This window comes from Myxocyprinus asiaticus, chromosome 14 (genome assembly GCF_019703515.2).
Source record: "Myxocyprinus asiaticus isolate MX2 ecotype Aquarium Trade chromosome 14, UBuf_Myxa_2, whole genome shotgun sequence".
Taxonomy (NCBI): domain Eukaryota; kingdom Metazoa; phylum Chordata; class Actinopteri; order Cypriniformes; family Catostomidae; genus Myxocyprinus; species Myxocyprinus asiaticus.
The window spans coordinates 4,314,141-4,332,620 of NC_059357.1; the positions used below are offsets into that span (position 1 = coordinate 4,314,141).

At 37.7% G+C, this 18,480-nt stretch overlaps 1 protein-coding gene across 1 annotated transcript in view; it reads left to right on the forward strand.

Moving 5' to 3' along the window:
- The window catches only part of LOC127451971 (adenylate cyclase type 9), a 68,321-nt gene extending 53,489 nt beyond the window's left edge, over positions 1-14,832 (forward strand). The window contains exons 4-10 of the mRNA XM_051717071.1: positions 2,298-2,533; positions 5,189-5,291; positions 6,832-7,040; positions 7,281-7,440; positions 9,864-10,006; positions 10,100-10,123; positions 11,232-14,832. Coding sequence (XP_051573031.1) covers positions 2,298-2,533; positions 5,189-5,291; positions 6,832-7,040; positions 7,281-7,440; positions 9,864-10,006; positions 10,100-10,123; positions 11,232-12,453 — 2,097 coding nt within the window. The 3' untranslated portion in view covers positions 12,454-14,832. The remainder of the gene's footprint in view (positions 1-2,297; positions 2,534-5,188; positions 5,292-6,831; positions 7,041-7,280; positions 7,441-9,863; positions 10,007-10,099; positions 10,124-11,231) is intronic.
- The last annotated feature ends 3,648 nt before the right edge of the window (positions 14,833-18,480 follow it).

Genomic DNA, 18,480 nt, shown 5'->3' on the forward strand with positions numbered 1-18,480 from the left:
TAATTCAATATATAATGATGAAATAATCCTAAATAGTTATATATATATATATATTATATTTTCTCCCCAATTTGGAATGCCCAATTCACAATGCGCTCTAAGTCCTCATGGTGGTGTAGTGATTTGCCTCAATCCGGGGGGTGGAGGACGAATCCCAGTTGCCTCTTCCTCTGAGACAGTCAATCTGCGCATCTTATCACGTGGCTTGTTGAATACGTTACTGCGGAGATGTAGCCGTGTGGAGGCTTCACGCTATTCTCCGTGGCATCCACGCACAACACACCACATGCCCCATCGAGAGCGAGAACCACATTATAGCGACCACAAGGAGGTTAACCCAGCATGACTTCTACCCACCCTAGCAACTGGGCCAATTGGTAGCTTAGGAGACCTGGCTGGAGTCACTCAGCATGCCCTGAATTCGAACTTGCGACTCCAGGTGTGGTAGTCAGCGTAAATACTCGCTGAGCTACCCAGGCCCCCATAAATAGTTATATTTAAATAATTACAAATTTTATGTATATTATATAACAATTATTTTGACACTTAAAATGCATTACATTATTGTGGCAGACGAGTTAAGCTTTAATAAGACAGTACAAAAATTGGCTTTAGAACCCAATGTATTTTTGATTTGCATAATATTGAACATAAGCCAATTATTGGCCTACAGTTCACAGCAATCCATTTTGCAAGTGAATTTGTCAGTCAGTCCGAGATTTATTACGAGGGCTTGTCTAAGGACCCGTCAATGTACACCTGCATCGGACGGATGCTTTTAGAGCGTCTCACTTTGGTTGCGCCATGTCATAAACATTTTTAGGTCGCTGTGTCAAGTGAAACATAGTTTAATATTTAGAAAAACACGTCTTGAGATCCCTAACTTTGGATTTGCATTCCATCAAGCTGTGTTTGAATGCAAGAATGTGTCCTCGTGTTGTGCTGTCTGCTGAAGGGTTGGTTTGTTCTCTGTACAAGCTGCACGTTGCCTATACAACTGGAGTGCCGCTTACTGCCCCCTGGAGAAAACAGGTGGTACTACAAGCTTGAATTGCTCAGGAAATCTTCCTTTTCACAGTCTGGGGGCATGATTGTGTTAATTTTTTAACACGTTATTTTTTATACAATTAATCACACTGAATTAATGCGTTAAATCTACAGCCCTAATTTAAATTAACATGTTATTAGAACAAATCACATTTAAATTTTCCTTATAAACATATGTTTAATCATGTACCACATGACACACAGAAGTTTCACAGATCTGGAAGCACTATGTGCATGCGTTCCTCCACCCTTATGTCTTTGCAGTGTGGCTCAATAAACCTGCTCTTCAGGACAGTTCAAGTTTGTATTTGACATATTTGCTCTGCAAACTCTTTGCATGTTTTGGATTTTCTAGACACCATTATTTCAGGATGACCTGAGCAACATTTCAAATGAGACTGGTCCACTGGTTAGTCCAAATATGAATGAATTATTCAGTCACATGACTTTTTTTGATGCGCATCTTGTAATACTAATAAATTCAATAGGAGTTTATTCGGCAAACAGTGAAACTAAGCAAGCTCATTAATATTTCAAGCCCAGTGCATGCTGGGAACACCAGCTTCGCAAAGTTAAGTAAAATTAACTTTCTTTTTCAACAGTGAAATGTTCTCAAATTAGCTTATAAATATGACATGGTTTTCTACTTTAGGATTGATACATGATGACTAGGCTTGGGATCAATGCATTTTTCATGCATCATTAATCTGAAGATTTTCCAGATGATTATCGATATATATCTTCTTTTTCAGATATAAAAAGGGCTGCTCGTTCCACAGTATTTTGTCTCTTCAGACATATTTCTCAACACAACTTTAATAAAGTGTGAGTAGCAGGGTAAATTAAAGGGAGTTGCACACTGGACGCGTCTGGCAGATGACATGGCGCATTCTCCTTCGGCATATCGCGGCGCCATTTTGTGGCCCGTTCTGCATAACGCGCCGGCCAATTTCAGCCCGTTTCGCAGCCGGCCCACCGGGAAAAGTCCCGGTTCTCCCGATGGCCAGTCCACCCCTGGCTCTAACAGGCTTCATTTTCTTAAAATCATAGAATATAATTTCTCATTTCTTTCTTTAAAATTTAGAATTTTTGTTGAAATGTGACCTGGAAAGTTTTTGTGAGATTATGTCATATTATGGTTTATGTACCTATAAATGAATAAATGAACTCACATAATTGCTCCTGTTGCCTTTTTAAAAAATTCCCTTATATTAACAATGCTGTGTATCTTCCATCTGAATCTTCCTCAGGGGCCCCCATGCCAGAGTCCCAAGGCCCTTAATGGCTTGTTAAGCCCCCACCTGGAGCAGCCGCTGACCCACAGTCAGACGTCACTGTGCGAGATGCTCCAGGAGAAGAAATGGGGCGGAGGGGGCGGAGTCAGTGGAGGGGGAACTATGGACCATTCTGCCCTCATCCCGCTGCGTTCCAAAAACTTCCGCGAGAGAAGCGATGCTCACTTTGTGGATGTAATAAAGGAGGACAGGTAAGACACGGCAGCAGTTTTGAGGTCATCTAAGGAGAGAGTCTGCTGGGAAGGAAATGTCACATAAGATTGAATATTGTTGTTTAACGGAGATTGTCCTTGTCCCTCTGGGATACTCGATGCACTGTGATGTACTGTACAGTGATTGATGTACAATATGCGTCCTCCCCTCCTGGGCAGTCCGTTTCTATCGTCTTACTTTCTTAACTCAAAGGAGCGAATTCACAATATAATTGCACCACTTTTTATACATACTGGGCCATCAGGCTTCTTTTAGTTTGCCTAAACATTATGATGAAATGCACTGATGCTTTTGTTATGTTAAGGGGTTAGTTTGTTGATATTTCTCCTGTTTGCAAAAATCCCTGAAATGTTTGACCTAAGAGAACTGGGCTAGTTGAAGAGCATTGATGATTGGCTATCGCAAGCCCTATCAACAGTTAAAGTTTTACCAGCTAAAATGCTAATTCTTGATATTAGTAATGGAATTACTACTAGTGAAAATGCACAGTTGTGATATCAGTAATTGCACATCAAAAATAGATTTCAACTAGTAAAAATATTATTACCGATATATGTAACTGCATTCTCACTGGTAGAACTTACAATTATCCATCATTAATTCCTGTTCAAAACGCAATTATAGATTATAGACTATAATATTTCTGTAACACTTTACAATAAGGTTCCATTGTTAACATTAGTTAACAACAGTAGTTAAAATGAACTAACAATAAACAAGTGGGGTCCTGGGTAGCTTAGCGAGTATTGGCGCTGACTATCACCCCTGGAGTCGTGAGTTCAAATCCAGGGTGTGCTGAGTGACTCCAGCCAGGTCTCCTAAGCAACCAAATTGGCCCGGTTGCTAGGGAGGGTAGAGTCACATGGGGTAACCTCCTCGTGGTCGCGATTAGGGGTTCTCGCTCTCAATGGGGCGCGTGGTAAGTTGTGCGTAGATCGCAGAGAGTAGCATGAGCCTCCACATGCTGTGAGTCTCCGCGGTGTCATGCACAGCGAGTCACGTGATAAGATGCGCGGATTGACGGAGGCAACTGAGACTTGTCCTCCGCCACCCGGATTGAGGTGAGTATCCGCGCCACTATGAGGACCTACTAAGTAGTGGGAATTGGGCATTCCATATTGGGAGAAAAAGGGAATAATTGTTTTGGTTTTTTTTTTTTTACGTATTTTATAGCATTTATTGATCTTGTTAATTTAGACATGTAAATTTTATAATCAAATGTTGTATATGTTAACATTAGTTAATGCACTATTAACTATCATGAACAAAAATGAACAACTGTATTTTTATTAACTAACATTACGAAAATATTGTTGATTGTTAGTTCATGATACCTAATGCATACTGTTAATGAATGGAACCTTATTGTAAAGTTTTATCAATATTTCTTACTAGTTACTGTAAAAATCCAAATACACATATTAGCTATGAACTACTTAATAGTAAAAATTATAATTTGTGAAATCAGTAATTACATTGTCACTAGTACAAAGATCCATTCCTGATATCAACAATTGAAATACAAGTAGTAAAAGTGCTAATTTTTTATTTTAATATTTTAAATTTAGAATTTCAGATATCTTGAAATGGATTTTGGATATCAATACATTTATGAGTGCTGAAAGATATCTTAAAAGGCTTTCTTACTAGTTTACAAGATCTTTATCTATATAATAAATATCGGAATTACATAATAGATATCTGCCACTAGTAAAAACAAACTTACAGATATCAAAAATGAGCATTTATACTACCAGTAGTTTTAATTCAATTGTTGATATCAGGAATGGACATTTGCACTAGTAACAATTTAATTATTGATATAAAAAATAAAATTTTTACTTGTAGGAAGTTGATGTGTATTGCGAATTTTAACTAGTAAGCAATGTATTTTAGATATCTGTAATTGCGTTTTAAGCAGGAGACAATGACAGGTTCTTGTGAAATTTTACTTGTTTCAGATATCAAAAATGATGTCTTTTACTACAGCTACTTTTACGGCCTGCCATTATTGACTTACCTACTAATGTGTTGTCCAGCGTTTGCTGACGTCACCCTCAACAAACTACATTTAAAATGACGGTGTGGACATCGTTTACCTGGGGTTCTTTCGTTCATTCCGGAGAAAAAAGTTAGGCTTCTTCCAACGTATAAATTAGGCTTTAGTGCGTGGTGTTTTACTGCAAAAACCTGCATCTTATTCAACAACTGAATAAGCAAACCTTGCAGTCCAGTTTATCTAGCCGCTATCTGCGTTATGCTTTACTATGCATATTTGATGGCGAAGTGTGTCGTTTCTTTGCGACTCGCATCACTTGCATGGAATTGCAAAAATAGTTACTGTTTTCAAACAGGATCCTGAAACAATCCCTTGTCTTCGATTGGTTGGTAAACAAAGTCCCGCCCCAAACTCATGCCATTGGTTGAGCCAATGTTGCTGTGTCGGGCTGGTCTGGATGCTCAAACAAACAGACGAATGTTTTAAAAGCACCACACTTTTCAGGGAAATTAACCTATAAATCGAATACTTACAGCTGTCTCTGCATATTAAGCTGGGACAAAGTCATTGTTTTTAAATGTATTCTTGATGAATTTCCTCACATTGTAATAGTGTTTGCACTTTGATTTTGCAGTCTGATGAAAGATTACTTTTTCAAACCACCCATCAACAAGCTGAGCCACACGTTCATAGACAAATCTCTAGAGTCGGCTTACAAGACCAGTTACCAGGAGGAGGTAAGTCACACTTTCCATTTATCTGTCACTTTTCATTTCTCGTCACACCCTAGCCAGCTGTTACAATGATTATAACTGGGTATAACTAAGCCAATGTCCACAATTTAGCAGTTGCATGTGCAAAAGCTTTACTCTCTGGTCAGTGGAAGACTGCGGCAAAGAAATTGCAATGCAGGGCAAGATGAGGACACATTTGTTATGCTGTCTGTACTGCCCTCTGCTGGTGTCTCTTTTAAAATGCAGAAATACATGCATAGATAGCATCAGAATCCAAAATGAACGATTTGCCACAGCTGCCAATGGTGGGTGGGCTCGATGTGAGGAATATCCCAAATATGTCACCACATGGAGTTCTAGTGCCTCTAAGAATGTATTTTTAGATAGTAAAGTAAAACCGTTTGTCTTTGTATGTCTTTAATGTGAATCGCTTTGTTGCTTTCATCTGCAAGGTTCAGATTATCACCCTTGCAATTCAATTAAACCATTTTTACAGTTCATTCTAATCAAGTTACCAGCCCATTTTTACACCGCCAAAAAAAGATGTAAAAAATTATAATTGTTACTCAATATTTTTGTCTTGTTTTCCAGTAAAAATATCTGCAGTAAGACACGATACATTTACTTGAGAATCAAAACATCGTATAATACCTGATCCAAAGAGTTCAATTTTTCTTGCCCCATTTCCAAATATGTTTTATTTTTTTAACTTGTTTGAAGCATGAATATCACAAAATTTTGTTAGGTTTCTCTGAAACACTACTTAATATCTTACTACATTTGGCTTTTCAAATAAATGTATCTTGTTTTAAAGATGTTTCTATATTTTTACCCGAAAACAAGACAAAAATACTAAGAAAGTAAATTATTTTTTGCAGTGAACACACATTTGGCGCTTGGCGAGTGTTAAAGGAATAGTTCCCCCAAAAATGAAAGTCTCTCATCATTTACTCACCCTCATGCCATCCCAGATGTGTATGACTTTTTTTCTTCTGCTGAACACAAATGAGAAGCGATATGATAGGTGTGGGTGAGAAACATCAATATTTAAGTCCATTTTTACTATAAATTCTCCTCCCTGCCCATTAGGGGGCGATATGCACAAAGAATGTGAATTGCCAAAAACAAAAGAAGAAGCATGCGAAAGTGAAAGTGGAGATTTATACTAAAAAAGGACTTAACTATTGATCTGTTTTTCACACACATCTATCATATCACTTCTGAAGACATGGATTAAACCACTGGAGTCGTATGGATTACTTTTATGCTGCCTTTATGTGATTTTTGGAGCTTCAAAGTTATTATCACCATTCATTTGCAAACTTGAAATATTCTTGTGAAAATCTTCATTTGTGTTCAGCAGAAGAAAGAAAGTCATAAAACATCTGCGATGGGATGATGGTGAGTAAATGATGAGATAATTAGCATTTTTGGGTGAACAGTCCCTTTAATTTAGTACCCTCCATAGCTTGCTTAACAGGGCATTTTCTTAGCAATATTCATTCAATTAGAGGTCTAGTTTTTTCTTTCTGTTCATTCTCAGGTGGAGACACAGGCTCCTGTCCAGACCTTTGCCAGCCCCACATTCAGCTCTTTTCTGGACATGCTGCTGTGTTGTTGTGTTCTTCTGGCTCTCTCTTTGGCTTGCTTCCTGCGACCGCTGGTTACCCATCAGCCACTGCCCACACCGGCCCTCATTGTGGCGGCAGTGGCAGCCATGCTTGAGTGTTTGGCCCTATTGCTGGCTATCCGGTGAGTGTAAAGTTTAAAGAAATAGTTTTACTCAGCCTCATGTTGTTCCAAGCTCATACAATTTATTTTCTGCTAACCATTTTCTACCTAAAGAATCAGGACAATAGCACCATAATATATTGCACAAAACACAGTTAACGTTTAACATAATTTTGGTATATTTTGCATCATTTTTCAAATGCACTTACTGTAGCTATTGTTGTACTGTCATGATGAAATACAATCTTGTGTACTGTGCAGAAGAGCATTTTACCTAGGCGCGGTCCTGAACTGCACCAGAACTCTCCTTTGGGCGATCTCTGGCTGGATTCCCCGTCACATGATCGGAGCCGTGCTAGTGTCTTTACCTGCTGTGGCTGTGTTCTCACATATCACCTGCAATATGCATCAATCCATACAGGTATCAAGAAAGACCAAAATGAACATGTCAGGAGAGCTATGAACAGCTGTTACCTTACAAAAAATGTCTGTAGTGGTACAGTGATGGTTTGGTATTTTAATTAGAGGTCTGCAAGGGCATTAAGTTGAAGCTCGAACCCTGACTGTACCCGTGGTCGTGTGACCCAACCCGACCTGACCGGTACCATCCATGGCCAGGTCTTAGGGGGAGCTAAGGGGGCATTACCCCCAAGTTGGGCGGCAAAATGTCCCAGGGGGATCCCGCCAGTCATACGAAAAGAGAACCTACTGCCCACCATTAAGGTTAAAATGGCCGCATTTATGACTGGCGAGATCCCCCTGCAGTATTTGTTATATATACACTGGCGGCCATAAGTTTGGAATAATGTACAGATTTTGCTCTTATGGAAAGAAATTGGCACTTTTATTCACCAAAGTGGCATTCAACTGATCACAATGTATAGTCAGGACATTAATAACGTGAAAAATTACTATTACAATTTGAAAACAATGTTCAGAACTTCTTAAACTACTTCAAAGAGTTCTCATCAAAAAATCCTCCACATGCATCAAGGACAGCTTTGCAGATCCTTGTTATTCTAGCTGTCAGTTTGTCCAGATACTCAGGTGACATTTCACCCCACACTTCCTGTAGCACTTGCCATAGATGTGTCTGTCTTATCGGGCACTTCTCACGCACCTTACAGTCTAGCTGATCCCGCAAAAGCTCAATGGGGTTAAGATCCAGAACACTCTTTTCCAATTACCTGTTGTCCAATGTCTGTGTTTCTTTGCCCACTCTAACCTTTTCTTTTTGTTTTTCTGTTTCAAAAGTGGCTTTTTCTTTGCAATTCTTCCCATAAGGCCTGCACCCCTGAGTCTTCTCTTTACTGTTGTACATGAAACTGGTGTTGAGCGGGTAGAATTCAATGAAGCTGTCAGCTGAGGACATGTGAGGCGTCTATTTCTCAAACTAGAGACTCTGATGTACTTATCCTCTTGTTTAGTTGTACATCTGGTCTTCCACATCTCTTTCTGTTCTTGTTAGAGTCAGTTGTCCTTTGTCTTTGAAGACTGTAGTGTACACCTTTGTATGAAATCTTCAGTTTATTGGCAATTTCAAGCATTGTATAGCCTTCATTCCTCAAAACAATGATTGACTGATGAATTTCTAGAGAAAGCTGTTTCTGTTTTGCCATTTTTTACCTAATATTGACCTTAAGACATGCCAGTCTATTGCATACTGTGGCAACTCCAAAACAAACACAAAGACAATGTTAAGTTTCATTTAATGAACCAAATAGCTTTCAGCTGTGTTTGATATAATGTCAAGTGATTTAGTACCAAATTAGTAATTTAGCATGATTACTCAAGGATAAGGTGTTGGAGTGATGTCTAGATTTGATCAAAAATGATTTTTTCAAATAGTGATGGTGCTGTTTTTTACATCAGTAATGTCCTGACTATACTTTGTGATCAGTTGAATGCCACTTTGGTGAATTAAAGTACCAATTTCCTTCCGAAACAGCAAAATTTGTACATTATTCCAAACTTTTGGCCGCCAGTGTATAAATTATTATTAAAATATTTATTTTGCTGTGGGACTTGTGTCAGGCAGCACACCTCTTATTTTGATACACACCATGGTGCCAAATTAATGTACCATAGTATGTATGTGGTACTCAAAGGTACTTAAAAGAATACCATGGTACAACCATAGTATTAGTCCAGAAATCAAGGTATTACCATGGTACATGTATGTTATAAAAATATGTTCATAATTAATAGTATAGTGCCTATTAAATTGACTTACCCCTTTATTGCATTACAGCTCAGAAGAAATATGTAAAAAAAAAATTTTACTTTGTAATGTCAAAGGTAAATAAAAAGCATCCAGACATTTTACTGAACCAAAAATAGACTTAATACGTATTCTGGGTTCATTCTTGCCAGTAATTTTTGTTTTCTGTTCAACACAAAGGGAGATGTTAAGCAAAATGAAAGCCTCAGTCACCATTCACTTTCACTGCATTGAAAAAGAGTCAATGAAATTGAATGGTGACTGAGACTTTCAATCGGCCTATCATCACCTTTTGTGTTACTTGGAAGAAAGTAAGCCATACAGATTTGAAACAACAAGAGGGTGACTAAGTGATGACAAATATTTTCATTTTTGCTTGAACCATCCCTGTAATAGTCTCTAGGTGCGCACAGAAGTCTGCAAGGTTCACATCCATTAGGCCTATCTACAGCAGTTATAAATGTGACTATTGGACTACAAATATGCCTTAATAGATGCAATTTTATGCTACCCTCAGGATGCTAATATTTGCAAGCATTCGCATATTTCTGCAAACTACGATCCTACACGTTCTCTTCTGCTAACATGAGCATGTTTAATTCATGTCTAAATCTGTTCCCCAGTTCACCATGTTCACCTGCTGTGCTGTCATAATCGCCATCATCCAGTATTGCAATTTCTGTCAGCTCAGTTTCTGGATGCGTTCAAGCTTGGCGACGCTAGCAGGACTCACTTTCCTTAGCGTGCTGTGGAGCCCCCCCTGCAGGTTTAAACATTCACACATTTCAAACTGTACTTTATAATCAGTGAATAATGGTGTAATTTCTTGCCTAATGCTTGCCTCTCATTTTTTATTTAGCACTTGGGAACGTTTGTTTTTGAGGTATGTTTAAGACACACATTGACATGATTGGTACTTTCTTCTGTACCTTTTTTATTGTTTTGATTTTGGACCAAATTTTGGATTGCTTTTACAGTTTATGCTGGTAGCTGGTTTCAAGCTGGTCATTAGCTGGTCCAAGTCGGTAGACCATTTTGGACCAGTACTTCTCAGGCATGGTTGAGCGCTTTAGCCTTTCAAAGTATACTCTTTTGACCATGAACACATGCACACTATGTCCGCTTTGTGATGACGACCCTTACAAAAATTCTAGAGTTCTGGCAAACTAGCTGCAACTTGCCTCAAATGTGCCATTCATTATTTTTTACATGCAAATGAGCTTGTGATTTGGCGCAAATGTTTGCAAGGAGTTTGTAGCTCTTCACTGCTAGTGGTGAACCTGCAGCAAACCTTTGGCAACAATGGACAATTTGCCGCAAGTTTGCTGCAATGCTCATTTGCATGTGAAAATGATCATTGCGAATTTGCGGCAAGTTTGCGGTAAAATTGGCATGAACTCTCGATTTGTGTGTACATTGCTTTAGATGTAGCGGCACATGGAAAACCATTGTATACTTTGGACTTTAATTTGCTTAAGTTGTTGTTTGGGACTAGTGGCTGATCAACCAGCTAATGACTAGCTTGGACCAGTTTAGACCAGCTAGAAACTAGCTACCATGTTCTACAATACAGATTAGCTTAAAGCTGAAGTGTATAATTTCTGCTCCACTAGTGCTGCCGAAAAATGTACATTGTTTTCAAACAGTTTTCTGAATTCACCCCCATCTGCTGTTGATGAAACAAACAGACTCACCCCAACTCCTAGCAATGGTTGAGTCAATGTTGTTGTGTCCGGCTAGACAGGCCGCATAAAACAAACAGTTTTTTATTGCGCCACAGAGACACAGTGTTTACAGTTTTTGAGCAGGTTAATCTACAAATGGCTTAATTATAGTTGTCTCTTCATATTAAGCTTGAATAGGAGAAAGAAGTTTTATCACTGAAAAATTTACACACTTCAGGTTTAAGCTAGATTTTCCAACAGTTTTGAAAAGCGTTGTCATTTTCACTTAGCTTTGCTAGCTTTGTCAAATCTCTTCCTCTCAACCAGATCCAGTGACTTCAACAGCAGTGATATTGACATCCAAACCTCTGGAAAATTTGTGGCCCAACCCCAGGACCTGCTCGGCCCAGAGGCATTGGTGGCCTTTTTCCTGTTGATTCTACTTGTCTGGTTCCTCAACCGCGAGTTTGAGGTCAGCTACCGGCTACACTACCATGGAAACAAGGAAGCAGACCAACACCGCATTAAGATCCAAAATATGCGCGACCAGGCGGACTGGCTCTTGCGAAATATTATTCCCATCCACGTGGCCGAGCAGCTCAAGGTGACCCAGAGCTACTCGAAGAACCACGACAACGTGGGAGTCATCTTTGCCAGCATTGTCAACTTCGGCGAGTTCTACGAAGAGAGCTACGAAGGCGGCAAAGAGTGCTACCGCGTCCTAAATGAACTTATCGGGGACTTCGACGAACTCTTGCGCAAATCGGACTTCTCCAACATTGAGAAGATCAAGACGATTGGCGCCACTTACATGGCGGCATCAGGCCTCAATACGCAACAGTGTAGCGACCAAGCGCACCCTCACGCCCACCTGCGAGCGCTGTTTGAATTTTCCTTGGAAATGATGCGCGTGGTTGATGACTTCAATAAAAACATGTTGGGTTTCAAGTTCAAGTTACGGATCGGGTTCAACAACGGGCCTCTTACTGCCGGAGTTATTGGCACCACCAAGCTACTCTATGACATTTGGGGAGACACGGTCAACATTGCAAGTCGGATGGACACTACAGGTGTTGAGTGTCGCGTTCAAGTTAGCGAGGAAAGCCATTGCATTCTCAGTGGAATGGACTACGAGTTTGACTACCGTGGTACCGTCAACGTGAAGGGTAAGGGGCAAATGAAGACCTACCTTTACCCAAAGAGCACAGACAGCGGTCCCGTGCCGCAGTACCAGCTCTCGGTCTCCCCAGAAATACGAGCGCAGGTGGACGGTAGCATCGGCCGCTCTCCCACCGATGAGATCGCCAATATGGTGCCTGCCGCCAATGCCAGTAGAGTTGGTCCATCATTTTCTGTGAGCTCAGGTCTTACTGGACAAGGATACATTGGGAGAGACTTCACTGAGAAGGTACCTAGCAGTGACCGTACATCCAAGACCCAGCGATCTGCATCTGCGGTTAGCCTGACTTGTATACCAGAGACCAGCTTGAGTGGCAGTCCAGCTGCATTTGGTAGACCACAAGACCCAACTATGACCAGAAAACCATGAATCAAAGGCCACAACAAAGGAGAATGAAGACGTAGAGTATATTGGTGAACTGACAAAACTTTGACTCTAAACAAACCAACAATGTTGTTCTTGTTGGTCGTCCCTGCTTAGAAAAACAGCTCAAACCAGCCTATGCAGGTTTGATGGTATTCGCTGGTTTAAGATGGTTTCCCAGCCTGGGAAAGCTGGTCTTCAGCTGGTTTAGCTGGTTGGCCAGCTGGTCTCCAAGACTGACTAGCTGAAAAGTGCCCAAAAGCCCTTTAAAACCAGCAAATAGACAAACCTGGGAAACCAGATAAGACCAGCAAGCCACCTTGGGCTGGTTTAAGATGATTTTTAGCAGTGGTAACCCTTTAAAAATGGGTTTGCAACCCTTTCCTTTGAGTTTTTAAGGATAGGCATGTTTAGGGATGTACATATGCTAGCATAGATTTGCATCTGTGTATGTTGAGTAGAGAAGTTTCCTGAGTTTAAGCATTTAAGCACATAATCTTACAAGTGTATTGCAGCACAAACAGACCTAAAGTACCATCCTTAAAGGGATAGTTCACACAAAAATGAATCTTCTTTCGTCATTAATCACCGTTGTGTTGTTTCAAACATGAATGAATTTCTTTCTTACGTGGAACACAAAAAGAGATGAATGCCTCAGTCACCATTCACTTTTACTGTATGGAAAAAAGAAAGAAAGTCATACAGATTTTGGAACAGCAGGATGATGAGTAAATTACGACAGAATTTTCTTTTTTGGGTGAACTGTCTCTTTAAACAGGCCACAATTATTTCCACTAATTTCATTTTAAACATTATTTCCCTCTAGCTCTTACTATTGTCTGCATTTTGTGAATTATTTTCTTTGTAATGAAGTGCCTTTAGGATGATAACAATATATTAGGCATTTTCAATCAATCAAATCTTGAAAAGCATGTAAATTTGATGTTAGAAAAAAGCTTTAGTTTTTGTGGAATTGTTTGATATATTTTCGAATATTTGTAGATATTTCTGAGTTCTCAGTTCGATCAGTATTCTGAGGCTGCTTTGAAAATTTTACAAAGTAAATCTCTATATTGCAATGAGTATATATTGCAATTTTTAAAAGAATGGTGCATGGTGGAAAGTGTCTGTGAAGAAGTATTAGCTAAATGGAATAAAATTAGAGCAAGCTATGGGCTAAATTCACCTACAGTTCAGAATATCAAACATTTCTACTGTCTTTGTACAGTTTATTTTATTTTTTTATTGTTTTATTATTATTATTATTATTGGCTATTCATTGTGCAATAGATTGTTTAGAGGGCTTACAAAACCTGAATTGCAAACATTGCAGAATTTGCAGAATTGCAAACAATGAGGCTGTACATAATGTGGGAACTTTGCCTTAATGCGAATAAGATCATACCAACGCTTCGCATTTATTCTCTATGCTTTGAACGTCACAGTAGCTAATGCATGGATGCATTTTTAGTCCTTTAAGACTGTTTAAAGGTATAGGGAGTCAACATTAACGTTAACATGTTAAAGTCAACATTCACTGTTACATGTTCCTGGTCTTATTGTGCACAATTTATCGGTGCACGCTATTCTCAAAAAAGTCTTTGTAATCTTTGCAGTATAAATGAATAGTTTAGGTAAACCAGTAAAATGGTTTGGGAACACACAGTCTCACGTTGACTTAAACTTTGATAATCATTGCCTTTCATGGCTGCACTGACATCTTGGCGGAGAAAAGTGCATTGCATTTGTTATATTGTGAAGAAAGAAACTTTATGGGAAAAGATTGGGCATTTTTGTGATTGGAAAAAGAAATCATTTAGCCAATTAAGTCACCGCAGTTGCAGAACAGTGGCATGATGACTGGCATGAACACTGGTAAAAAGTGACATGAATTTACTGTGCCAGTTAAATGTAAAAAAAACGTATGTGAATATTAGAATAGATTAGATAATAGCTGTGACTCTGCCTGCTTGTCTGTATAATAGTAAAGGGTAAATAATTGTATGGGATATTAGAAAAAGGTTTCATAAAATTAGATTTGAATATTTTAACGTTGAGTCGTCGCTGTGTAAGTAACTTTGCACTGATATTGCATCCATTACATGACTGTCACTGCTATAGAATTTTGCCCTTCGATAACAATTTTAGATATATTTTTCCCCTTAACCTTTGGCTGTATAACAGGCAACATGTCTTAATTTAAAAGGGTTGTGTGCTTAAAGGGATATTTCCCCCAAAAATGAAAGTTCTCTCATCATTTACTCACCCTCATGCCATTCCTCATGCCGATGTGTATGACTTTCGTTCTTCTGCTGAACACAAATGAAGATTTTTAGAAGAATATCTCAGCTCTGTGGGTCCACACAATGCAAGTGAATGGTGACAGAACTTTGAAACTCAAAAAAGCACATAAAGGCAGCATAAAAGTAATTCAGTGACTCCAGTGGTTTAATCTAAGTCTTCAGAAATGATATGATAGATGTGGGTGAGAAGCAGATCAATATTTAAGTCCTTTTTTACTATACATTCTCATCCCTGCCCCACGTTCTTCTTTTGATTTTGGCGATTCGCATTCTTCATGCATATCACCATCTACTGGCAGGAAGGAGAATTTATAGTAAAAAATGTACTTAAATATTGATCTGTTTCTCACCCACACCTATCATATCACTTCTGAAGACATGGATTAAACCACTGGAGTCATATGGATTACTTTTATGCTGCCTTTATGTGCTTTTTGAAGCCTCAAAGTTGTATGGACCTACAGAGCTGTGGTACTACTCCAACAATATTTGTTTGTATCAGCAGAAGAAAAAAATGTATACACATCTGGGATGGCATGAGGGTGAGTAAATGATGAGAGAATTTTTATGGGTGAACTATCCCTTTAAAGTTTTTTGTTGTTGTATTTCATATGTTCATTCAGACAGAAGTGGACAGAGTAGTGATATTTATAGGGATTGTGCTCTGATTAAACGATTGAAAGAAAATGTGAAACGTATATGTTTTTTCGACATGTTTGTGTGAATTTGCAATCTGCCAAGAACACATACAAAAAGGGAATTGTTATAAAAAGGTTTTGATTTGTCAGTATTTCTCATTGTATGTATTAGTGCCTTTTATTCGTTTAGAATGCATCTTAATGGTCAAATGATATTATACAGTATATTCACTAAATACTTATGTATGATAAAGTCATCAGATTTTTCAGCGCTGTGCCTTTGCTTAATAAGAATTTGCTTGACGTCCATTCCCACTGTATATTCATTTTGAATGTGAAATAATACAGTTTTCATCAAAAAATACAGGATGAAAATTGTCATTTTACTCCCACAATGCCATTCTTCTGTGCCGATTTTGATACTTGATGTGTTTTTTTGATACCAGGTATAATATTCCATTTATTTATATATAATTGTATATATATATATATATATATATATATATATATATATATATATATATATATATATATATATTATAGGGGATAACTTTTGAACAATAATAAAAGTGCCCTTGTTGCCTAGAGAGAATATGAGCACACAACCCTTAGGGGCTCCTCTGTTTTAGAGTGGTAGAGCAATATGAAACTTGTTAAAACTAAATACGCATTATGATTCAGCCTCTGAATTGCTGCTTTATAGCTTAAACTATTGATTGTTGCTTGATAAAGCACATTTATGTCTAATTTAGTAATTTATACAAAAATATACTCCACATGAACTGTGTGAAAAATGAAAAATCTCTCAACATTTACTCACACTCACATTCCTCATGCCATCCCAGATGTGTATGACTTTCTTTCTTCTGCTGAACACAAATGAAGATTTTTAGAAGAATATCTCAGCTCTGTAGATCCATACAATGCAAGTGAATGGTGACCAGAACTTTGAAACTCAAAAAAGCACATAAAGGCAGAATAAAAGTAATTCATTCGACTCCAGTGGTTTAATCCATGTCTTCAGAAGTGATATGACAGGTGTAGGTGAGAAACAGATCAATATTTGTCTTTTTTTTTTTTTTTTTTACTATAAATCTCCACTTTCAAACAGCCCTCCTAAGAGTTCTTCTTCTTTTGTTTTGGCGATTCACATTCTTCTTGCATATCGCCACCTAATGGGCAGGGATGAGGATTTACAGTAAAAAATAACTTAAATATTGATCTGTTTCTCACCCACACTTATCATGAGACAACATAGATTTAACCACTGGAGTCGTATGGATTACTTTTATGCTGCCTTTATGTGCTTTTTGGAGCTTCAAGTTTCTGGTCACCATTCACTTGCATTGTATGGACCTACAGAGCTGACATATTCTTCTAAAAATCTTCATTTGAGTTCAGCAGAAGAAAGAAAGTCATACACATCTGGGATGGCACGAGGGTGAGTAAATGATGAGAGAATTTCCATTTTTGGGTGAACTATCCCTTTAAGTACGGAAATGGTATTTATGGCAAATGAAAGGGCTGAACTAATGTATGATAACAGAAGAGCCACATTTTAAAGTTTTTTGTTTGTTTTATTACTTTCTTTGACCCATGATCCAGATCAATTAGACTTTACAAATGTGTGCACGCTAACTTGTGTCTTTAATTGAAGTGACACTGGGACTTCTTGCCAAAGAGTGTATTTATTCAAGAATGTATGATTTTGACCTGGCTTCTTTGGAGACACCTTAATTGGTCATTTATAAACAGTGTCCATTTGTATAAAGGTACCTCTTAAGTTTGTACATATGCATTGCCCTGTGTCAGCATATAATTTTTTGTATTATTTATACCGATGCATGTGCCATACTGTTACATCAAAGCCGATGGAAGAAAAGGGAAAGCTTATAATACAGTGTTGAAGTGTACCGTCTCTGTCTGTTGATTTGTAATGAATCTGAATGCCTTTTTCCATGAACATTACTGTGCATACACACTACATTTGAAACGAATAACTTGAATGAGTTTTCATGCTATATTCATCACAAGTGTACTTTTGTTACACTTTTGGATACATACAGTCAGTTTGCTCAAATTACCATTACAAAAAGTATCATGGTGACCATAGTTTCCACTAAAATACTAAAGTTATTACTATCATTACTACGGTTAAGGGCCAGTTGACATGTCATTTCAATCAGTGCCAGTCATGTCATGCATTGTGACAAGCTTTACACTATTTCAAACAGATATTTTTGATCATTTATGTAGAATTATCATACACGCAGTTTATATGACCTCATAATAATGGAGAGATGTGGAATATTTTTATTTTTAATCATTAATTTGCCACACCCCTGGACTATGCACTGCAAGTGAACTTCTAAAAGCGAATTAAAAATGGAGAAAATAAACTGTGATTATATAAGTGTATATACACACTTCCTTTATACATTTATAATTCATATGCATATTATTTGTCTAATATCTACAGTGTTGGGTGTAATGCATTTCTAAGTAATTAACTACTATAATTAAATTACTTTTCCATTGAAAAAGTAAAGTAAGGGATTACTCTTAATTTTTCAATAATTTAATTACAGTTACTTCTGATGTAATTGCATTAAATACTGTATTGACAATTCTATATAAAACAATAGTGTTAATTTAAAATCGAAATTTAACGTCTAATGTTAAAATGCATGTTTTCTAATTGAACGCTGCTTCCCTTAAATTCTTTGGCCAGTTCATGAATAATTTATTTGATTTTATGTGATTTATTTGAAAGAATTAAAAGAACAGTTTCATGTCTATCCTTGTGTTTTTCATCTGGTCGAGGTTGATGAAGGTTTTTAGAAAGTTGTAATTAAGTAATAAGTAATGCAATTACTTGTCAGACAGAGTAATTAGTACAGTAATCTAATTACACTGTAGAAGATGTAAATAGTAGTTAGTAATTAATTACTTTTTTAGAGTGACTTACCCAACACTGAATATCGAAAACGATAACGCATTTAAGTCTTCTACAAACAGTGCATTCAGAATTTATCATTCTACTTTCTTTTTATAACAGAGGTGCCTAATGCTAATGTATTACAGTTATATTG